Source organism: Phacochoerus africanus, chromosome 8 (assembly GCF_016906955.1).
Source record: "Phacochoerus africanus isolate WHEZ1 chromosome 8, ROS_Pafr_v1, whole genome shotgun sequence".
In the NCBI taxonomy this organism is placed as follows: domain Eukaryota; kingdom Metazoa; phylum Chordata; class Mammalia; order Artiodactyla; family Suidae; genus Phacochoerus; species Phacochoerus africanus.
Window position 1 is genome coordinate 167,367,062 of NC_062551.1, and position 23,841 is coordinate 167,390,902.

Sequence of the window (23,841 nt, forward strand, 5' to 3'; positions counted from 1 at the left end):
CACTTGTTTCATAACTCAGAAGAAAACGTAGGAGGCTTTGTCTGGTCCTCATGTGGCTGGCAGAGGAGCAAGTGGGTCAGAAGAGGCAGGCAGCCCTGCCCTACAGGCCCAGGGAGGAAAGGGGGCGCAGGATCTCTGCAGTGACAGGCAGCCCCTTGCCAGGACGGGGACCAGCAGCAGTGGCTCTGGATGAGCAACGCCTCCCCACCGCCCCCAGGCCTCAGGGTCCCTCTTTCCTTTCCCCTGTCCCTGGCTCCTGGGCTAAGCAGAGAATCAAATGCAGTTGCGGGCAAACCCCTTTATTCTGCCCAAGTCCCACATTCCCTGGAGCAAGGCTGGTGTGGTCAGAGCTGCAGGGGCCGCAGCCCAGAGTCAGTCTGGGGACCGGAGCACGGCGCTTCTTCTGGGGTGGCTGGAGACGGCTCCCCGGACCCGGTCACTTGGTCTGCACCTCAAAGTCCACTTCCGACCTGAGCAGGGAAGGCAGCCGCATCCCAGCCAGGGGGTGGAACCCGGGGACCGGCTCTTGCTCTTGGATCTGGTCTCGGAGGCGCTGGATCTCCAGGCGTTGCATCTCGATGATTTTCCCCGTTTCTTCTTGCGCGTTCAGTCTCATGGTCGGAGGGATGCCAGGCAGGTCCTCGCCGGACACTGCAGGGGACACAGCAGGACGAGCAGGGGGCTGTTACGGGACTGCTGCGAAGCCTGGCTGAAAGCGGCTCCCCCTCCCTTCCCCTCCAAGCCCTGCCCTCACACATGCTAACGGAGCAGCTCCCGGCGGAGGGGAGACGCTCCATCCCAGAGGCTAGGGATACAGCGACGGGCCATTTCACTGTCTCGCGGAGGAGGAGAAACAAAGAGACAAGGCAAATGCTGAGCCTGACCTAAGCCCGGCCCCCCTCCTGAGCCCCCCAGTCTGCCTGCCCTGAGGCCCCTGCTGTGGGGGCTGCTCGTTCTGCCATCCCCACACCAGGGAGACAGGCTCTGTTGACCTCAGCCGGCCTCCAAGTGGCCAGTGCTCCTCCTCACATGAAGCGGCTCCCGGAGACCCCTCCCTAGCGCTTCTGGGGCGGAAGCCCACTCCCGTGAGTTCCCTGAGGCCGTCCTCCCCCCCCAGGGCCACCCTCGTCCTGGGCCTCGGCCTGGGCGATGCTGGGTCCGCAGCTCATCCCGCTCCCTGACCTGCCAAGGCTCACCTCTCAGCACTGAAGTGCTGGGCCTCCGCGCCAGCTCAGCACCCACCCTGCGGCTGCCCCTCTCTCCTCACACCCAGGAGCTTTCGTTCCAGCGCAGCGTTTGCCTCTTTTTGACTGAATTTAGACCTCATCTGCCAGGTTTTACCTACCAAAGGGGTTCCTCTGAGATTTACTCCCTTTTCTGCCCAGTGAGGCCCACAGTGAATTTCTCCTGCCACCTCATTGGCACCCTCGGTACTCGAAATGCCTCCACCCGCTGCCCCAGGCAGCCTGCACAGCCCAAACTGGAAATAACCCAGCAGCCCAGGGTCCTCATGGCCCACTGAGTGCTCCTGAAGAAAGGAGCATGAGATTCAAGTTCTTGGTTTTTCCATCTCCGGACAGACGTTCAGCCCAGAGGCGGCAAACTCTCATTCCTCCAGCTCAGGACCGTCAATCGTTACTCCAACTGCTCTTCCGCACTTAGAAAAAGAGTCGTGGTAAAATCTATATAACGTGGCTGCGGCGAGAGATTCTCATCCTCGGAGAGGTTCAGTCAGAAAGAGAAAGACACATACCACGTGGTGCCCCTCACATGTGGAATCTAAACTATGGCACAGACCAACTTACCCACTGACACACGGACACAGGAAACAGACCCGTGGTTGTCAAGGGGAGGGGGCAGGGCGCGGGAGGCACTGGGAGTTTGGGCTCAGGAGATGCAAACTCTTGCATTTAGAATGGATAAACAACAAGGTCCCCCTGCCCGGCGCAGGGACCTACAGCCGCTCTCCTGGGACAGACCATGACGGGAGATGACGCAAGAAGGGGAATGTATATTTGCACGACCCGGTCACGGCGCTGTGCGGCAGAGACGGGCACACCACTGTAAGTCAACTCTAATAAACAAAATCTGTGTAACCCAGCCTTCCCCAGCTTCGCCCCTTTCAGGTGGAGGGCGAGTGGTATTAAGGACACTTGGCCGCTTGTGCAACCCACCTCCCAAAGGCTTCTCATTTTGAAAAACCCCACACCCACTAAACGACCTCCCATTTCTTTGCTCCCAGCTCCTAGAAGCCAGCAGGCTACTTCCTGCCTCTATGAATGTGGCTCCAGGAACCTTAGATGAGTGGAGTCGCACAGCATCTGTCCTTTGGTGTCTGGCTTGCTTCACTTAGCGTAGGGTTCTCAAGGCTCATCTGTGCTGTATCACGTCAGAAGGTCCTTCTTTTTAAGACCAAATAATCTTTCATCGCGTGCTTACCCCTCATCTATTGATGGAAATCAGGCCAGCTTCCACCTTTTGGCGGCTGTGAATATTGCTGCTATGAATATGGAAGTACAAACATCTCTGAGACGCTGCGTTGACTTTTGGGTTTAAACCCAGAAGTGCAATATCTATTTCATATAGTGATTCTATTTTTAATTTTTGGATGAAACACTTTACTGCTTTCCACAGTGGCTGTATCATTTTACATTCTGATCAACAGTGCACCCAGGCTTCCAATTTCTCCAGGTCCTTGCTAGCATTTGTTATGTTCTGGTTTTGTTTTGTTTTTTCTTTTTGGTTTGATTCATTTTAATAGTAACCATTCTAATGAGTGTGAGGCACTCATGGTTTTGATTTCACTGTGGTTTGGATTTCATTTACCTAATTGTTAGTAATGCTGAGTTTTTTTTTTTTTTTTTTTTTTTTTTTTTGCTTTTTAGGGCTGCACCTGCTGCCTGTGGAAGTTCCCAGGCTAGGAGGTGATGGGAGCTGTAGCTGCTGGCCTACGCCACGGCCACAGCAACACTGGATCTGAGCCACATCTGTGACCCACATGACAGCTCACAGCAACGCTGGAACCCTAACCCACTGAGTGAGGCCAGGGATCCAACCTATGTCCTCATGGATGCTAGTTGGGTTCGCTACTGCTGAGCCGAAATGGGAACTCCAATGCTGAGCATTTCTGTGCGCTCGTTGGCCATCTGTATATCTTCTTTGGAGAAATGTTTATTCAAGTGCTTTGCCCATTTTAAAATCTTTTTTTTTTGGGGGGGGGGAGAAAAGTTATAGGAGTTCTGTATATATTCTAGACATTAACCCCTTATTATGTGTATGATTTGCAAATATTTTTCTCTCATTCCATAGGTTGCCTTTCATTCTGCTGATTGTGTCCTTCGAGAGATACACAGAAGGTTGTGTGTGTGTGTGTGTGTTTAAAATAGTCACACTTGTGGCATATGTAAGTTCCCAGACAAGGGGTTGAATTGGAGCTACACCTGCAGGCCTGCGCCACAGCAACACCAGATCTGAGCCACATCCGTGACCTGCACTGCAGCTTGTGGCAACACTGGATCCTTAATCCACTGAGTGAGGCCAGGGGTCAAACTCACATCCAGGAGTCAAACTCGTGGAGACTGTGTTGGATTCTGAACCCACTGAGCCACAGTGGAAACTCCTATAGTTTTAGCTCTTAAGTCTGTGGTCCATTTTGAGTTAAGTTTTGTATATGAGGTAAGTAAGGGTCCAGCTTCACTCCTCTGCGTGTGAACATCCAGTTTCCCAGCTCCATCCGTTGAAAAGATTTTCCTTTCCTCATTGAGTGGTCTTGGATCTCATGCTGAAAATCATTGGACCATAGACGTGAACACTTATTTCTGGGCTCTGTATTCTGTTCCATTGGTCTCGGTCTTTATGCCAGTACTATACTGTTTTGACTACCATGGCTTTGCTGTAAGTTTTGAAATAGGAAGTGTGAGGCCTCCAACTTTGTTCTTTTTCAAGAGTTTTTGGCTATTTGGGGAGTACCTTGAGACTTCCGGTGAATTTTAGAATGGATTTTCTATTTCTGTGAAAAGTGGGATTTTGATAAGGAATGGCATTGAATCTAGAATGTCAGTACTCCCCAAAGTGATTTGTTTCCACTGTGCGAACTCCAGATAAAGAATTCTTAAAAAAAAAAAAAAAAAAAACAAACCAGGGAGTTCCCGTCATGGCTCAGTGGTTAACGAACCTGACTAGGAACCAGGAAGTTGTGGGTTCGATCCCTGGCCTTGCTCAGTGGGTTAAGGATCCGGCATCACCATGTAGGTCGCAGATGTGGCTTGGCTCCTGAATTGCTGTGGCTGTGGTGTAGGCCAGCTCTGATTTGACCCCTAGCCTGGGAACCTCCATGTGCCTTGGGTGCGGCCCTCAACAAAACAAAATAAAATAAAATATAATAAAATAAAAGAATTCTTAAAAAAATAAAAACAAAAAAACTGAATTGGAAGATCCCCCGGTGCAAGGGGTTAAGGATCTGGCGTTGTCACTGCTGTGGCTTGAGTCAAAGTTGTGGCTTGGGTTCAATCCTTGGCCCCAGAGCTTCTGAAGGCTGTGTATGTGCTTCCTGCCCCCCTCAAAAAAAAAAAAAAAAAAACACCTGAATTGGTCAATTTTAAACAACTTGGGGGATATATATTTTAGGCGAACTTGTTTTGGTGGCCTCATGGTCAAAGCCAAAATCGGACTTAAGTTCATCATCAGGGCAGACACCTGTCTTCACATGTCACAGGTGAAATCTTCTTGCCTAAAGCTCTGTCGCTCCAACGACATGATGTTTGAGTCGCTTCGGAATAATCTACTGAGTGTTTGGGAGGAAACAGCTGGGGGCACTGCGGGTACGGATGAAGCAAGAGTGACAGGCATGGATACTTGTTCAAGCTGGGGAATGGATTCATGGGAATTCGTTCGATTTTTCTTTCAATTTTTACATACGTCTGACCATTTCCCTCGTAGTAATGAGAAGAACCTACCTGTGCCGTACAGAACCCTGAGGCCGTTTCAACTGATTATTTGCTAGGCTGCTTGGACGTTTTTGAAATATCTTTGAAAGCGAAGTTTCGCAACTGTTCATGCTTCGTCTCCAACCAAAGACAGTTCCGCCTCCCGGAAGTCAGGTCCTCAACTCTTTATAACATGTGCTGCGCTCCTGAATCAGTTCTTTAGAGCTGGCACTGGGTCTACTCAGAACGGGTACTCAGTTCGACTTCCCCTCAACTCTAACCAAAACTGCATGTGAGACCATTATGTATATGTATTTATACGTGTGTAAAATTTGTCATAATTTAAAACTCAGAAGCAGTCACAGAAATAGTGCAAGGAGTTCCTACGTATCCTTCAGCCACCCTCCCCCAGTGACAGTCCCCTGCGCACGCATGGCACACGAAGGGACTGGCATTTGAAAGCCCTGGTTCGCAGCTGTGGAATGTTTCAGTTCATCACGGTTTCCGAGCTTTAGTCCCGAATGTAAACCATCAGAAGACAATATACCCCAACGATGCTGGCTTAATTCGCCACAGCCACACCTTACACCCTGGGTTTTTATTGACTGTCCGGGTGAGAAAGGGACACCTGAAGAAAGTTGCTATTGTCTGAAAACCTAAAGACTGCCAGTTATGCTGTTCGAGACGCCGTTTGTCAGGCTCCACGCATGAAGTTTCTCGTAGAATTGAGTGATGGGGAGAGGTCTGTTTCTTCCGAAAAAGAAACTTCCTTTCTCTGCAGAAGAGCTACGTAAACCATCGCATTTGCTCCCCTCTCGCCTTGGTTATCAGAATCTCAGAGGGACTTTATCCCTGCGGTAACTGACGCAGTTAACGTTTCTGGTGTAAATTTCCCCTCTCCTTTCCATCCTTCTTTTGCCTTTGTTTTGGTTGTACAGGTGGGTCATCCCTTATCCACCGCTGTGAAATGCAAAAAGCTCTAAAAATGGGAAGCATTTTAAAAATCAGGTAGGTTGGTGTGATATTCATATGGTTCACGCTAGAAACAACGGTGTATTTGACTTCAGATTTCTAGGGATGTTATATAGTGTGTAGTGTGTGTAGTGGGTTCTTCCTAAGATCGGAAAGATTCTGAATTCTGAAACTCGAGCTAACGCCACGGATTTTGGATTTGCAAGGGTTTGAACGTGTTGGGGCCCTCACACATCCTTTGGCGAGCAGGTGAGTGGCATGGAGAGGTGCCCAGGAGGCCAGGGGGTGGATGTGACCCATCACAGGAGGAAACTCAGGAGAGGCAGCTTTGGAAGCCAAAGAGAGACCTGCTCGCGACTGCCACTGGTCCCTGGACCCTGACGCCCGTCTTTCCAGGCCACTAGGGGAATTACCTTTCTCTGTCACATCTTGTGGTCGGGTTTTCTTGGTCAGTTTCAGAGCTGCCTCAAGGTCGTAGACTTGGGAGCGGGTGAACTTCAGCTCTCGGCGGAGCTCATTAATCTCCTTGATCAGCGAGACGTTTTCCTGAAGAAAGGGAGGGGGAGAGAGTGAGGGCAGATGGACGAGTGATGAGTGGGCACAGGACCTGCCCTGGCCTGGGGAAGAGGGCGTGGAGAACCGTCAGGGTTGGTCTGGGACCCACACTGAGTCTTTGGTCTCTCCCTTGTGGCCTGAGTCCTTACCCTGGCTCATGGATCAGCCTCTCGAGGTACCAGCTGACCTACCTTCAGGTGGACTCTGGCAAGGTAAGATACAGACAGCGTGCACCACTCCCATCCATCCAGGCTCTTTCTATGAGCAGGAACAATAATGCTAGTCTAAGCACTTTTTATGAACCTAAAGCACGGAGGCATCATAATAACACAATGGGTAGATTCTATTACAGAAGAGAAAACTGAGGCACAGAGAAGTTATGTCACTTACCCAAATTACACAGCTAGCAAGTGACAGCCAGTGTTCGGACCCAGTTTTGCTCCAAAGCTCTGAGCTCTTAAGTACTGTGCTATACTTTATTCACTTCCCCCCCATTCATTTGCTGAACTATATATATATTTATGATATTGTATGGTATCTGCGACCTCTCTGGGATGCAGGCAGAAGTAAGACATGGCTTCCGCTCTCAGCAGCACACTTTTTAGTGAGGAACACAGAGAAATAAAGGCACAATTAACATTAACTACATCCATCGGAAGTTCACTTCTCTCGCTAGTGTTCGGCAAATATCCATCCGTCCAACATTTACTGAGGGCTTATCATGGGCCAGGCACTGCCCTGGACCCGAGCTCTATTTATCGAGAGGAAGACGTGGCCTCTGCTCCTGAGCAGCTGCGGTTGTAGTGAGGGATCTGGGCACCGCTTAGGGAGGGGGAGACCTTGCTGGGATGGGGGCGTGGGGCACGGAGGAGAGGCACTTAGCCCTGTGCAAGTGACCAGCACGGATTCCTAGGGACGGACCTCCGGGCGGAGGCTTGACGGAGGTACCAAGGAGAGGGTGGAGGGGGTCCCGGATGATCGGAACAGCGGGAGAAAGGCACAAAGGGACCTGGCTGGTGTGTGGGGTGGCCTGTGGCAGCTCTGGACCACCAAGGAGAGGTGAGAAGAGAGAGAGGAGGGCGGGGCAGGGCCCGCCAAGTGGAGGGGCTCTGTGCCCCTGGACCAAGCAGTTTCTTCCCTCTTGCCTCACTGGCCTTTTCACACTCAGCCCAAGGCCCCGAGGGAGGCCCCACAGAGGCGCCCCTGTCGCCAGAGGCCACTCTGTTCTTGGAGCCCACAGCCTCAGAACTCAGCGCGCCCACTCCAGCAGCTCTCACACAACGGCGCACATGAGTTGCCCAAGGGGCCTGTTCAAGGTGACTTCTGACTCGGTGGGTCTGGAGCCGCTCCTGAGATGCTGAATTTCTACCGGCTCCCAGGAGACACTGAGTGGCAGGCCCCTGCCAGGGGCGGGAGCCAGGCCCCTGGGCGTCTGAGCAGCAACAGAGGCAGATACGGGCTACATCTACCAAAGACCGGCCTGTGCCAGAAACAAGCAGGGCTTCCACGCGGGCCTCTCTCTGCAGTCCCGGGGTGGAGTCTGAGCCTGGAGGACAGGCGGATCCCGAGCCCTGCTGTCAGTGAGCCCGACAAGCCTCCTCTGTTAGGGAACACGCACGGGGACACCCCAACAGTCCTGCCCCTGGAGCCTCTTTATCTGAGCGGGTCAGACATACCTTCCGATTTTCAGTCTATCATTTAGCCTCCCCATCCTGCATTTACAAACGTGGTCCCCTCTTGGATGTAACGCCCAATTATTGCCAACCCCTCGTTCGCCGGCTAGGCTTTGTACCTACTTTTCTATAAAGTCACCTTTTCCTCCTGATTTTTGACTCTAGTGACCAACCTAGGCCTTGGGGATGCAGTTCCCACATTTCCTGTGTGCAGGCTCCGTTTCCTCCCACCTGACCTTCTCTGACTTTGTTTCGCGACTCGATCCATGAAATACGTATTCATTGGGTTCTAAGACCTTGGACTCGGCCTGGCCTGTAAGAGGGGCTCAATAAATATCTGTGGAAGGGAAAAGCAAATGAATGACGAAAGCCGTGGATTCCAAGCTGAGTAAGAGGACATGACCAACCAGGGGCTAGTGGCTGAGCGGGGAAGACCAGACAGGAGGGTCTTGGGAGGGCTGCGGGGACCCCCTGGGCTCACGGGCTTGCCAGGGGCCCTCTCGACTCCTCTAAGCTGGCGTCTCTTCGCCTCACTCCCTGCCTGATTCAGTAAAGTGACAGTAATCCGTATAAGACGAACTGAAAAAGCCAGTTCTCTCCAGAAACACTTCAGACGCTTCCTCCCGGTCAGTCGCCCTTCATTTCGTCACTCAACCCTGTGGACTTTGGGTCTGGACTGAATCTCGTTGGTCCTCACCAGCTCCCAGCATCGCTCCCCTTCATGGCTGTAATGGCCTCAAGGGGAGCCCCTGCCACCACGACCGGGGCTTCTGGCTCCTGGTACCATTGATATGAATGCCTGTTTCCGACCCCACCGGCAGCCCTGGGCACCTCCGTGAAGCTGGCCTCCTCAACGGGTCTCCGGAACACGCCTCAGCCTGCCTGAGAGTGTGATTGAGGCCCACGACTCAATGCAGCCCGATTCCTCTGTTCTGTTTGTTCGCTCGTTCATAAAAATCACCCGAGAGCCAGACCCTGAACGCCTAGCAGGCACCTACTGTGCCAGACACGGGAGGCCGAGCTTGGATCCAGGGCAGGGAGAGGCCACGGGAGTGTGAAGAGGGGTGCCGGCCAGGGTGAGGAGGGCTCCCCGTGGAGGCAGGGCACGGGGACAGGGTTCCAAGCCCAGAGCCAGGAGGGAGCAAGGCGCCAAAGGCTGGATGGTGATAATAGCAAGACGATAACCGCCAGGATTGGCGAGATTCCTGCCCTGCATCAAATATTTTGCATATGCGACCTCGTTTCACCCTACCGCCGCCTCATGCAGAAGGTCTTACTAGGTTCAGTTTCATAGGAGGAAACCAGGACCATGGGGAGAGCGACAGCTGGGATCCCGGCCTGCTGACCCCCAGGCTCTCGCCTCTCCCCCCTCACGCCACCTCCATCCCAACACCTCACATAGTATGAGGGCCCCGAAGCCCCTGAAAAGTACAGGTGGGGCTCCCTTAAGAGTGCTTTCTGGGGCGCTTCAGAGGTCACACTGAGGCCAACTCCACGCACGTGCCTTGGGGAGTCAGGTGAAGTTCAGTGAACGCAATGAGTGTGCTAAGCTTTCTGCTCCTGATCCGTCCTTGGTCAGCATGGCCTACGAACGCCCCTCTAACCCTCCAGGCCCCCACCCAGCTCCCCCGTGGCAGGGGGGCTGTGACCTGGGTTCCTCAAATGCCAGGTCTTGGGGTAAGTGAGAGAGCCTGGCTCAAGGATGCCAAGGTCAGGCTTTATAGAAAGCCTGCTGAGCACAGAGGCCATGCCAAGCTGTCCAAGACTGCCTTTGGTCAAGGGCAATGCCAGCAAGCCCCAGACGGGCACCCACGGACAGAACTTCATCCTGGGAGGGAGGAGGGCACAGAGAGGAAATGCCTATAGCACCCTCTACTGGCCGGCCTTGAATTGACACCTTTAAGAACCTGGCAGGGACTGTTCGTGTGGCAAGAGAAGGGCCCCAGATTTATTCCCATAACTTGGGAGCCCCACATCAGGGGCATCTTTCTGGAGCCCATAGTTGGTGCGATCGTTACCTGCCTAACTGCGCAAATGAACCATTTCCTGCCCCCTCTTCCACCTTTCTTTCCCATCCAAGCCGACACTCCCACTCGTCATCTCGACGCTGAAATGCCTGTGGACATCCCGACTTTCCCCTTCCAAGGCCTGTCATCTCCCTTTAACATGGGACTCATATTCTGAAGGGCTTTCCTGCCACCTGCCTTCCCTCCCGGCCTTTCCACCTTGCCCATCCAGGTAACCTTTCCAGCGCAGCTAACATCCCTACCTACTTAAGAAACCTTGGGTGGCACCTGTTTGTAAGAGAAACTGCATGCTTCTTGGTGCAACACAGAAAGCGCTTTCAACATGACCCCAAGCTAACCGCCCGTCCAGCGGGCCCTTCGTCCCCACCCCACACTCTGCAGGAAAGTTAGGTTGGTGGATCCCCAGGCCCTCGAATACACCACAGGCTTCCCTTTTCTCTGACTCTTCTCCGGTTGTGCCCTCCGCCTGAAGGCTCTTCCTCATCTGGCCCCCAGCCCTCCTTCCTACCCACCTTTTAAGGCCCGGCTCAAATGCCACTCCTCTAACTGAGGCCCGCCTCTCTAGGCGCAACCACATTCACCTTGGAAGCTCAGAGCTTGGCATGGAAGAAGCCTGAAAAATATGCGTCCTGAACAAAGAAGGTATGTGTCCTAGATGTCTGCATTCCATGGCAGCTCTTATTTTCCTATCTGCAAGCTTGCTGGAGAAGGACTGAGGAGGCCCAGCGCTCCTGTCTGAGCATACAGATGAGACGGTGACCTTATTTTCTGTGTGTTCTAATGAGTTTCTCTCGGGTGTCATGTCTGCCCCAGCCTCTCTTGGCCTTTGGAGACTTAAGAGTCAGGGCCTTGGCACCTGAAGATGCATCTCCTCACAAATGCATATCAAGGCAGCAGGTGCCTCGGGCCACCAGCCCGGGGGTCCAGAATCAGCTATACAGGCCCCATGCCCATGTCCCCAGCCCGCGGACACCCCTGGCTTGTGCTGTGATGGCCTTCCAGGCTCTCCTACTCTGGATTTCCCCTTGGTTCTTTTTGTTTTTTTGCTTTTTAGAGCCGCACCTGTAGCGTACGGAAGTTTCCAGGCTAGGGGATCGAATCAGAGCTACAGCTGCCAGCCTATATCACAGCCACGGCACGTGGAATCTGGGCTGCGTCTGCGACCTATGCTGCAGCTCATGGCAAAAACGGATTCTTAACCCACGGGGTGAGGCCAGGAACTGAACCTGCATTGTCATGGATACTAGTCGGGTTCATTACCCCTGTGCTTGCAATGGGAACTCCTTGCCTTGGTTCTTGAATTAATCCTTAGCTTGGAAGAAGGAAGAGAAACAGTATCTTTGGAGCATCTATTCTGTACAGGGCCGGTGCCGAATGCCTTGCATTGCTTATCTCCTTCCATCCCTCCCAGGAACTGCTGAGGTTGTTACTATCCCCTTTCACAGGCTGACAGGAGGATAAACCAGGTCTGTAGGGAGATAGGGCTGCGCTCTTTGCACCTGCCCCAACACCTCGCCTGGCCCTTGAGATCAAGAATTAAGGAAACAATTTTTATCATCCAGGTCAGTGGCTTTGAAAGTTTTCTTTTTTTAAGTCTTCCAAAAACCACCTTACAAGAGCCCACTTTAATTAACAAGGGGGCACCCTGTTTGAGGGTGGAGACCCAGGGCCCTGCCTCCCGACCCTTCTTGCCCCTGCAGTTGCCTGTGGCACATCTCTGCACCCACAGGGCTCTGCAGCACACCGACTCTCGGGGGGGTCTCCCTGTTGGTGGCTGCCTCTGCCAGCCATCAGGGAGTGGCAGGGTTGGGAAGAGGCCCTGCTTGGGTCTCTGCTCCCTTCAGCCCTGGCCCAGCAGCGGTGGGGGGGGGGGGGCGCATGCGGCCTCTGGGGTCTGGGGGGAGCAAAAGAGGACCTTCTGCCTGCCCCGAACAGCCTCATGCTGATGCTTGCGCTCGCACCCTCTGCACTCTCTTCCCTTTTCCTTCTTCTCCTAGGCTTGACATTTTCCTTTTGGGGTGTCTGCTTGGCATGGAGAGAGGGACCCAGCCCTCACAGGACCCCTCAAGGTCTGTGCTCTGGTGGCAAGTCACAGATGAGAGCTCAGCAATGTCACCAGCTGACAACCACTCCTGTAGCCGCCCTGGCCCCCTGCCCAGCTTGCTGCACTGCAGTGCCCCTGAGGGCTCTCCAGACTTGGGACGCTCCAGACCCTTGGCGATGGCTCTGCGCATCAGCTGCTGGTGCCTGAGGGTCGTTCCCACCAATGGGATCCACTCCTATCTATGGGCCTCTGACTGCTTTCATGGCCCGGGAGCAGGGCCGTGGGTTGCCTGATGGTGTGGGCCGCTTCTAAGCAGGGGCTGGTTATAAGGTGGCACGAGACCCACCATGCCTGGGTCTGGCCTGAATTGCACTGTGCTCTGCCCATCTGTGTTTGGAACTGGTTTGTTTCCACCCAACTGCAGCTCGTCCCCATTCCAGCATTTTAATTATGGCATTAAAGGCATACGAACATAAAAAGGTATGCGCCTTATAAATGGGATTCCGATGTTCTCTAAGTGCCTCAGATGATACTGACACCCAAGCAGAAGTTGGCAGCAGAATTCCGCTTGGCAGTCTGGATAACGCGCTTAAGCGGAGGCAGCAGTAATGGGGTCGAGCTCTCGGAACAGCCCTCTGCAGGCTCCGGGGAGGTGGGCGTGCGAGCTCATTAAATCACAGGGAGGCCAGCTCTTAGGGTGGAGGTGGTTGGCTCCGGAGCCAAGCGATAAGAGTAGGGACCCGAGGCACCAGAAAAGCCAGAGGAGGTGGAGGAGGAGCAAAGGCAGCCGGCAGGGACCATGTGATTCACGTTGCAGAATAAAAAGCAGCCAAACAAAGGACGGTGAGAGGAGCGTTGGAGACAGAGGAGAGGAGAAGGCAGAGTGACTCAGAGAGCTGAAGTCACGTGGATGAAGGTCCAGAGGGGACAGGGGCCAAGGAACGGCATGAGGCAGGACACAAGGGTGCTTTGGCAGAAGACGGGATAGAAAAAAGAAACAGGTGCCTGGTGAAGTGAGATGGGCAGAAATGAACGGGCACTGGTGGGGAAAGAGCGGGCATGGAAATGCCTAGAGAAGCCCCTCGGTGGGGCTCTGGGCCATGGTCACCCCCAGGATGAGCTCTGGGAGGTCAGAGGAGAGGAGTCGAAGAGAAAGCTCTGGGGAAAGCTGGTGGGGACATCTGCAGACCCTGAGGAGGACAGGTGGTCTCAGAGGGGCCCTTGACAGGCTGTCTCCTCTCTGACAGCTCAGCCTCCCCGGGAGCCGAGGCGCGCGTGCAGGTACCTGCATGATGCGGACGTAATCGGTGCGGTGCAGCTCACTCTCCTTGACCACCTTCTTCTTGATAGTGGCCAGGTTCCTCTCCAGGTGCTCCCGCTGCCGGGCGTACTCCTGCTGCAGGTCCGCGTTCAGCCCTGCGATCTCCACCTGACGGGGCAGATGGGCTCGAAGTGAGGGAGGGGAGGCCCGGGAGGGCCGGGGAGGGTGGGAATGGGAGGCAGAGCTCACCATGTCTGCCCGCTGCACGTACTTCTCAAAGAGAGCTCGCACCTTCCCCTTCAGCAGCCGGGGTTCCTGGATGTAAGCCACGCAGTTATGCAGGTCCATCTTAAACCGTTTGACCAGTGCCTCCAAATCCCGCTCCTGCAACCAGAGGCATTGATTTCTGGCCCTGCAGGGACTCTCCAGGGGCAGGGGCTGCAGCCCTGGGGCTTCAGAAACGGACAGGAGACACATCATCTGGGACACACAGTGACAGCCAGGGGCTACAAGCTGCCGTGAGACCTGGATGAGCACACAGCCTGGAGGTGGATGCACTAAACTCCTGTGCTCCTGGCTTGAACAGCTGCATCTTTTAAGAAGCCACCACACTGATTCACTTATTTATTTATTGTCTTTCGGGGGTGGCACCTGCGCATATGGAAGTTCCCAGGCTAGGGGCTGAATCAGAGCTGCAGCTGCCGGCCTACACCACAGCCACAGCCATGCCGGATCCAAGCCACATCTGTGACCTACAACACAGCTCACAGCAACGCTGGATCCTTCACTTGCTGAGCAAGGCCAGGGATCGAACCTGCGCCCTCATGGATACTAGTTGGGTTCATTAACCACTGAGCCACACGGGAACTCCCGATTCCCTTATTGACTCTGGACGTCTTTCAGGACCACAGGCCTTAAAGGACCAAAGGAGTCACAAGTGGGCACCTACTCCTTTTTGAGCCAAGGTGGAGCGTATGGCTCCTTTCCTGCACATCCCCGGGCCAGGGCTTCCAGGCCCCCTTACAGCTCATCCGGTGCTTCTCCTTCCTGAGGGCTGCTGTGAGTGGGCAGGACGATAATGACAAAACTGGGCAGACTGGTTCATCTGCACACAGGGGCTGCATCCTCCGTCTCCCATCATGCTTTCTCGGACACCCATCCTGCCCTGCCCCTGGCCTAGAGACCCCTCCTTCCTTTCGCTTTGCTCCATGGTCTTTTATTGACATTCCATACATTTCTACCTTAAATGATAATGGTTATGCACGGGCCACAGATCACCCGCCAGCCCTTTCGGTGCGTGAAGGGCAGACTCTGTGTCAGTGCACGTTGATAGCTCTGCAGCGTCTAGAATCACACGGTCCAGAGTCAGTGCTTAATGTGGGGGATGGAAACGTCAGTCGGATTCTACCGACCTCACAAGGGGCCCTGGGCCCGGGGGTGAGGGTGCAGTCAAGTTCTGGCCCAGGACCGGAAGACTGGGTTCCCAGTACTGGCTCTGTATGGGCTAAGGAGCCATGGGAGCCGGGTGAAGTTTCTAACCTCCTGCTCTCTCTGACCTTGCTTCCCTGTTTATCACACGGAGAGACTGGGATAGGTGATCTCTGAGGTCCCCCTGGCGGAGCACTGTTTCAGGAGTCAAGCCTTTAACCACCGACTACAGATGCTCTCTCTGGAATGTTCCTTCCCAGGCCAAACAAGCTAAGCTTATGAGAATTCCTTTAATACTGGTTTCCCACCTCCTCCATCACTTTACCCAAAGTCGTTTTATAGTCTCAGATGGATTCAGTCGTGTAAATTTACATGGGCCTGAAATAGGGCAGTGCTGTGAGCAGGCAAAGAAGGCGAATTAAAACGGGAATGTATCTTAGCAATGGGCTGGCTCTGTCTCCTAGGAGCCAGCTGCCCCTTGCAGACAGGTGCCAGCTCCTGAATCCAAGGGCTGCCAGACTCTGAAAATGCTCACACCTTCTGTCTCTCTCTGCGCATCTCCTGATCCGTGGCTCGCAATTTCTGCCACAGCTCCGTGATGTTCAGCTCCAGCTGGGTGTTCTGCTTATGGAAACGCCCCAGTTCAGCTTCCATCTGCAGAGAACAAGAAGAAAAGAGTCGAGAATAAGAAAGTAAGCCAAGGAAGACATGCAGATGGCCAACGGGCACACGAAAAGATGGCCATCATCAGTAATTAGGGAGATGCACATCAAAACGACAATGAGATAGTGCCTCACGCCTATTAGAATGGTTATTATCAAAAAGCAAGATATAACCAGGGTTGGTGAGGATGTGGGCGAGGAAAGGGGCCCCTCGTGCACTTCTGATGGGAATGTAAACTGGGGCAGCCGCTGTGGAAACCAGTATGGAGGTTCCTAAAAAGTTCAGAACAGAAGTTCCAAGGGCTCCAGCTAGCCCACTTCTGGGTATTCACCCAAAGAACACCCAAACACTAATTTGAAAAGATGCTCGCACTCCTGTGTTCGTTGCAGCATTATCTACAATAGCTAAGATATGGAAGCAACCTAAGGGCCCACCGGCAGATGCACAAATGAAGAAGATGTGGTACTGGAGTTTCCACTGTGGTGCAGCAGGGCTGACGGCATCTCCGGAGCACTGGCCCGGCACCGTGGGTTCAGGGTCCAGCATTGCTGCTGCTGTGCGGTGGGTCACAACTGTGGCTGGGATCGGCTCTCTGGCCTGGGAACTCCATATGCCCTGGGGTGGCCAAGAAAGAAAGAAAGAAAGAAAAAACACAAAAAGAAGATGTGGTACCCACATACACAGTGAAATACTACTCAGCCATAAAAAAGAATGAAATTTGCCATTTGCGGCAATGTGGATTGATGCCAAGGGTATCACGCTAAGCGAAATAAGTCGAAGAAAGACAAATATGGTATGATTTCACTCATATTCAGAATAGAGAAAAAGCAAACAGAAGAAATGAACCAGACACAGAGAACGGAGCAGAGGTTACTAGTGAGGGGAGAGGGCTGAGGGCAACACAAGCAAAGGGGATGCCAACAGGAGCAGGAGTAGAAATATGCACACGTGAAAGTCTTTACTGAGGTAACAGTATGTTTCTAGTCCTGTCTGCACTGCCGCAGTGTAATTATTTTCCATTTGTGTGGGTTTTTTTTTTTTGGGGGGGGGGGATACTGCTGCCTTTATTTTTTATTTTGGTTTATATGATTTTTATTAGTTCCATTATAGCTGATTTACGGTGTTCTGTCAATTTCTATTGTACAGCAAAGTGACTCCGTCATATAAATACATATACACAATTCTTCTCACATTCTCCTCCATCATGTTCCGTCACAAGTGACTGGATAGAGTCCCCTGTGCTGTACGCCAGGATCTCATGGCTTACCCACTCCAGGTGCAATGGTTTGCATCTACTAACCCCAGACGCCCAGGCCATCCCACTCCCTCGTCCTCCCCCACAAGTCTGATCTCCAAGTCCCTGAGTTACAAGTCTGATCTCCAAGTCCCCGAGTTTCTTTTCTGTGGAAAGGTTCATTTGTCTTTCAGTGGGGATGTTTCTCCTGCCTGCAGGGCACTTCCCTTCTAGTTTCCACTCTGGGGTGAAACCCTTTCTTTTTCCTCGTCTTTTTGTTTTTTAGGGCCACACCCACAGCACATGGAGGTTCCCAGGCTAGGGGTCCAATCGGAGCTGAGGCCGCTGGCCTACACCACAGCAACGCCAGATCGGAGCCACGTCTGCGAGCTACACCACAGCTCATGGCAACGCCCAATCCTCAACTCCTGAGTGGGGCCAGGGATTGAACCTGCGACCTCATGGTTCCTGGTTGGATTCGTTTCCGCTGCGCCACCACGGGAACTCTGGAACCCTTTCTTCTCACTCCTGGGCATCCCCAAAGCCCACCACCCCCTTGGCTGATGTTAGCCCAGCTCACGTGTGTCAATGGCCAGGCTATGAATCTTGCCTCTCAGTCTCCCTAGTCCTGCGCCCTTGCTCATGACCTTTGCTCCAATTCCTTATAACTGAAAACCCTACGCACTGGAACCTGGAACCCGAGGCAAAGTTGTGCAGGAAACACGTTCATGGTCTATGCTGTGAAGCCGTGGGAGTGGATCTTGACCCTCTGGGGCCACGAGGCGTCAGGGCCGATGCTAAAGCAGAGGGTTTTCAGGGATCGGCAAGCATGTGGCATGACAGAGGAGGCTAAGGAGGAATCTTTGCTTCATCATTGTGTTGGAAAGGCCTTACAAAGTATAACTGAGACTCTCATCTTCAAAAGAAAAAGCGAAGTTACCAGCGAGCTTCTGAAAGACTTTTTATTCATCGTTGCATTTGCATTAACCAAAGACGATCGGAGCTTCCGACGAGGATGAGACCAGCTGCAGTGAGCGCTCAGTTGGTGTGATTCCCATCAAACGCGGAGGAGGGACGTCTGATGGACACACCAAAGTCCCTCAGAGGCTTCCCCTGCTCCCTTTGTTACAAAGGCACCAGCCCCGCCGCCTGTGAGCCTGCCGTCTTGCTCTGTGCCATTCCTGACCTTCTGACATACTGTGTGTGTTTGCCCTTCCTGCTGGGGTGTTCCTGATAATGGAGAGGTCTACTGGCTATGACTGCTTTGGGGGGAATGCGAAAGTTCACTGAGTTTTTCTCATGGCTGGGTGGAGTAGCCACTCCAGCCTAACCCAGGCTCTTCGGTTGGATTTCACGGCCACCTTCTAGGGGACCAGGAGCCCCTAATGACCACATCCTTGTTCTGGACAGGAAGGGGCGGTGTTTAAAAGAAGGTTAGCCTAACGACTGGCAGCATTTTGTACAGACAGAGCAGCCCTCTGCCCCAAGGCCTGGCATAACGGTGGCACTCGGTGCACATGCACGGGACGCAGGAGGCATCACAGACGTCGAAGACCAGGGGGCGCAACCGTGAGGGAAGGAAGGGGGGCCTGAAACAACCTGCCTTCTGGAAGAAGACTAAGATAAAGGTGCCATGTTGGCAGAGCCGTGTGGAGCCCCCGGGTCGAGGACACGCAGCGCATGCGGGTGTGTGCAGAGCTAAGGAAAGACTGTATCCCCTAAAAGGGCTGGCAGCTGTCATGGGCAGAGGGAGGCAGACCTCACTGAGAGGTAGAGTCTGTCTTCAAGAAGCCCCCGGTCCAGAGGGACTGGAGGGAAGTGAATGAGATCAGGTGGAGGAGGATAAGCACTGCCTGCGGTCAACGGAGAAGGGGCCCTGTGTGCACACAGGAGGTGAGGGGTGACACCCGGGGAAGGGACACTCAGCGGGATGCGTGGGAGGAACGGGGATTAGAGGACAAATCAGGAAGGAGAATTTCAGGCAGAGAGAACAGCCAAGCACGGAAAGGACCCGAGGCGTGGGCAGCCTGGCGCATCTCTGCAGGCTGTGAGTGGTCCAGCCACCCTTGGAGAGGGGATGGAGGGGTCAGCTGACCTGGGTCATCCAGGATCCCAGGACCCACTGAGTTTCCAACAGCGAGAAGCTCAGCCTTTAACATGGCCAGAAGTCTAAACTGGTCAGAAGTTTGGCCTTTATCCTGAAAGTTCAGGGAGCCACTGACAGGTCTTAGCCAAGGAGTGGCCTGATCTGACGTGCACCTCAGAAGGCCCAATGCAGAGGCTCGACTGGAGAGAGCAAGAGAGAAGCCAGGCAGCCTGGCCAGGAGGCTGCCACCGTGGCCCAGGAGAGAGGCTGGTGCCCTGGACCGAGGACATGGCAGCTGCAAGAGAGAAAGGGGCTTCTCCAAGGTCCATCTGCGTGTCTGCCACTGGCTGGGCCTCTCTCGCCACAATCTTCACATCAGCAATGACGGGTGAGTTTAGAAAGAAGTGACACAAGCAAAGCCTCAGACTACACTGAGAATAAAAATAACCCGTTTCACTTTTCTGTACAGCCTAAATGGACACAACGTTGTAAATCAACTATCCCTTAATAAAAAATAAAAAAAAACCTGTTTCATAGAAAAATTGTGAAATATGTCAAATCTGAGTAGCTGGAGGGACGGCCAGGAGACCGGCCAGTACCTGGGATGGAGCATCGTTCCCTGGTGTGGAAATTCCATCTCCTCTTCCATGTGTTACTTATCACATTCAGCAATTCTCATGGGGGGTGGGCAGAGGAGAAGCATCTTGTCCCCCAGGGGATATCTGGCAATATCTCAGAGACGTTTTTCTTGTCACATCTGGGGGAGGGGGTGGGAGAGGGTTGCTACTGACATCTAGTGGGTAGAGACCAGCGATGCGGCTAAATACCCTGCAATGCCCCGGCCAGCGCCCCCTAACAAAGAATTATCCACCACAGAGGGCTAATAGTGCTGAGGAGGAGAAATGCGCACTAGACAAAGACATAAAAGAGTCTGGAAAAAGTAAAAGGTTCTGGAAACTCCTGCCCCAGGAAGGGGACAGTCTTGTCTCATCAAAGAGAAGGTGGAAGAGTGTCTGTGCGGGAGCTCCCAGGGTCAGGGACGTGGTCTCTTTCCAGGTACAGAGGCTCGGCACCAATGAGCCCAGGGCTGGCAGCTTTCTTCTTGCAGGGAAAGGAATTTCACAGCGTAATCTGTCTGACCTCAGAGGGGAGCCGGCAGGCCAGAGGCCCCTGCAGAAGGCACTGGACCCAGATATCAGCCCTGGCAGCAACTAGCACGTGGGCTGGGGCAGGAAGGCTTCCGCTGGAATCATGCCCCGGGTGTGACATTCCCTGGTGAGGGTCAAAGCCATGGTTGGACCAGTTACAGAAGAGAAAGCAAATAATCTCTCAGATGCATCACTGTGGAAAGTAACTGGCCTGACCTTAAATGCAGTTGACAAACATGTCAACTGAGGAGCAGGAAGGGGGCAGCAACTGCCAGGGGCCTGCAGCGCACGGGCGTTCCAGGCAGGTGGGGCCTCTGCTCTTTCTCATCTTCTCAGGTTGCCATTCTTGGGCCCTGAAGTCATTCAAGAATGGCAGGAGGCCCCGAGGAGGCAGCTCGGTGGTCAGCTGGGAATCTCCTGCCTTATCCCAGAGGCCAGGGAGAAAGTCACTGTCACAAGGACAGAGCGTCTCTGGCTGCCCTCCGGCCCTGGACTGATCCCGCTGGCTGGCTTCTTTCCTGGGCCTCCTGGAGAAAAGGCTTTGCTTTCCTCCACCAGAGCGCTTGTGGAACCAGTTCCAGTTGGGCCATCGGTACCGCCTGGTATGCTTTTACTTTCAGTCTTGGGCAGCACAGTTAGGGAAGATGGAGCGGGGGCAGGAGGCTATTTTGGGTAGGGAGGTGGGGAGGGGGAGCCTCCCTGAAGAGGTGACACGTGTGCTGAGATGCGAAAGACTCCACGAAGCCAGACGTGTGAAGACCGGGGAGCCTTCCGGGCGGGGGAGCAGCACTGCCAAGGTCCCAGGACGGGAGAGCCTGTCCCGGGAACCAAGAGGAGGCTGCAGGCTGGAGTCGGGGAGGGAGCCCGGAGACGCGGCTGGAGAGGCAGCTGGCGGTGGGGTCACACAGGGCCTCAGGGGCCTCCGTGAGGCGTCTGGGCTTTATTCTAGGTGGGGTGGGACACCATCGGGGGTTGGCTGGGGCCTCTATGTGGGGACCAAACCAGAGGCTGGAGTCAAGTCCAGAAGAAAAACACCGGAGGCTTTGACCCGGGTGACGGCCGCGGAGGGGGAAGGAGGTTTGGATGGGAGACAGGCCTCGGGGATCTGGACAGAGGAGTGAGGCGAAGGGAGGAACCAAGAAGGCTTCTCCACATCCACCTGCAGACCCCGGGGGTGGGGGGCTGTAGTGCCACCGCCTGAGACGGGGGAAACTGGGGGAGGGGAAGGCGGAGTTCGGGCTTAGATCAAGTGTGGACCCGACGGTCAGCTGCCCTCTGGCCAGTGTGGGCAGCCTGACAGGTAAACCCAGGTCGTCAGGAAATGCAAGGTGTAGGCGGCAGAGGAGCTGAAGGGGACCACTTGAACCCTGGCTCTCAGAAGCCCTTGTCCCCTGCTTCTAACCTCTCTCCTCTCTGCCTTCGTCCTGTTTGCTTCCCAGAGCACACACACTTTGCCACTCTCCTGCTCGAAAGCCTTTGATGGCTTCTCCCTCCTTATCAGGTGAAGTCCAAGCACCATAGCCTCGCGGGGGGGCCCCTTCAATATTTTTAGTCTGAGAAAATAAATCTTGAATCCGGGGCACTGGACGGTCTGGTGGAGACGCTGGTGGCCGAGTACACACCGCCCCCTGGTGGCTGAAGGCCCTGCAGCCGCGGGTTCCCGTGGAGGGCCCAGAGCATGCGCACTGTGTCGGGTGGGGGAAAAGGGCGAAAGCCGCCCCCCACCCCGCCCTGAGGCCCAAGGCGTTTCACTTGTGCTCCACTGAACGGCCCTTGAGCCTTCCCCGTGGCATCCTCTGCGGAGTGGAGGCTGCTCACACCTTGGGAGCAGGGAGGGGCTGTGAGGGAGCTCGCGCCCCCGCCCCCGCCCGCCAGCCAGAAGGGTCAGAGAGGGGGCGCTGGTGTCCAGATGGCTCCTCACCTCTTGAATCTGTTCCTTCATCACCTTGATCTCATTCTCCCGAGGTTCTATTTGCTTCTTCAGCTCCTTTATTTTGTAGTCGAGCACAAACTTGAATTTCTCTAGTTCTTGATTTTCTTTTAAGATCATAGATTCGCTTCTCCTGTGGGGGAGAGGAAAGAGCCATCAGGGGGCCCAGGTATGGAACCTCTTTAAGGCCAAGAGTACATACAATCCTGTGACCTGACTGAGGAGGCCATGGACTGCTCTCCTCACTGGGGGGACACAAAGGCTGGCTCCCCCCACTGGGGTGGGGGGCGGGGGCAGGGGCAGCACGGACTCCGGACTCCGCGGCTTCTGTGCCAGGAGTTCATTCATTCACTTGCCGGTTGAGATTTGGGTTGCGACCGGCTTTTCCACAGCTCTCCCAGACAGCACCTCTCCCGCAGGCTCTCCTACAATGTGACTTTATGCTTCTCCATCAGGAGGTAGGGTCTGAGTCCCTCCCCTTGCATCTGGCTGGACTTACGGTTTGCTTGTAATCCAAAGAATGCAGCTCAAGGGACGCTGCATGGCTTCCCAGACTAGATCAGAAGAGGCCAAGCAGCCTCCCCCCCCCCGGTTCACTTGGAACACGGGCTCTGGTCAGCAGTCCCAGATGAGCCCAACCTCTCAGCTACCCTGGCCCCAGGGGCTGGAGATGCAGACAAAGAAGCCACTTTGGATGCTGGCCTTCCAGCCCCCAGCTGCTGGAGTCACCCGACTGAGGTCCCCAGTAGGACCCAGACATCAGGGACAAAGATAGGCCAGCTCCGTCCAAATTCCAGACCCACAATATCTGCAAGTGTAATAAAACCGTTGTTGTTTTTCACCACTAAGTTCTGGGGTAATTTGTCGCAAGGTAAGAGTAGTTGGAATGTAGGTCTGTCCAGTATCAAACATTTACTGAACGGAGACCTTTTGCCAAGGTCAGCGAGTCCAAATAGAAGTATGCCACCACTACGGCCCTTAAGGAGAAACACCCCAGCTGGGAAAGCAGATGTATCAAGAATGGACTAGTACATTGGGACAGGTGTGGCAGAGGGCGGCAGGAAGGTGCCATACGTCCTGAGGATGCTGAGAGTAACGCGTGTGAGTTCAGGTGGTGGTTCACGGGGGCAGTGAGGAAAGAGGCTGGAGGGGGAGGAGGCAAGGGTCTTGTCTGTTGGGTTCGAGGTGAGAATTCATCCAGGAGGCCAGGAGTTGGCGAGCTCCAGCCCATGGGTCAAATCTGACCTGCTGCCTCTTTTCCTAAAGTTTTGCTGGAACATAGCCAAGCCCGTTCATTCCTGTCTTGTCCGCGGCTGGCGTTTCACTACAGCAGCAGAACAGGGCAGGTGTGTTGGAGACCACACTGTCCACAAAGACGAAAATATTTACCACCTAGGCCTTTACAGAAGAACAGCTGTTGGCCCTTGCCCCCGGAAATTGGGGGCCCCAAAAGGATTTTAAGTGGGAGAGGGACACCACTCCAGAGTGCAGTGGCAGGGAGCCCAGATGGAAAGTGGGAAGGAAGCGCTGCTGGAGCATTAGGAGGCTGGTATGATTTTCTAGGTCAGCAGGTCTCCACCTCTTGCTGGCCCACCCCTCCCCCGACCCCTTGAGGCTCCGCAGGGAGCTCTGGCTTCTCCCTAAAAAATGCCCAGATGCAAACACAGACACTCACTTGCTGAACTTAAGTTTAGGCCCTGTCTCATTTCATCCTTATCAGGGGTCCCGAGGGCCCCATGTCACAGGTGAGAAAACAAAGCTCGGATTGGTTGCCTGAGGTCCTGTGGTCAGTGGAAGAGCCTGCGCTGGCCAGGCTGAAGCTGGGATTCTCAAACACCTGCAGTTATGTCTGACGAAGACAGGAATAGCAGAGGGGAAGGGAGGAGGGGACGGAG

At 54.1% G+C, this 23,841-nt stretch overlaps 1 protein-coding gene across 1 annotated transcript in view; it reads right to left on the reverse strand.

Moving 5' to 3' along the window:
* Window positions 1-278: 278 nt before the first annotated feature.
* Window positions 279-23,841, reverse strand: part of CFAP57 (cilia and flagella associated protein 57) — a 61,742-nt gene continuing 38,179 nt past the window's right edge. The window contains 7 exon segments of the mRNA XM_047789426.1: window positions 279-651; window positions 6,311-6,443; window positions 13,482-13,625; window positions 13,707-13,841; window positions 15,423-15,539; window positions 21,938-22,052; window positions 22,054-22,079. Coding sequence (XP_047645382.1) covers window positions 437-651; window positions 6,311-6,443; window positions 13,482-13,625; window positions 13,707-13,841; window positions 15,423-15,539; window positions 21,938-22,052; window positions 22,054-22,079 — 885 coding nt within the window. The 3' untranslated portion in view covers window positions 279-436.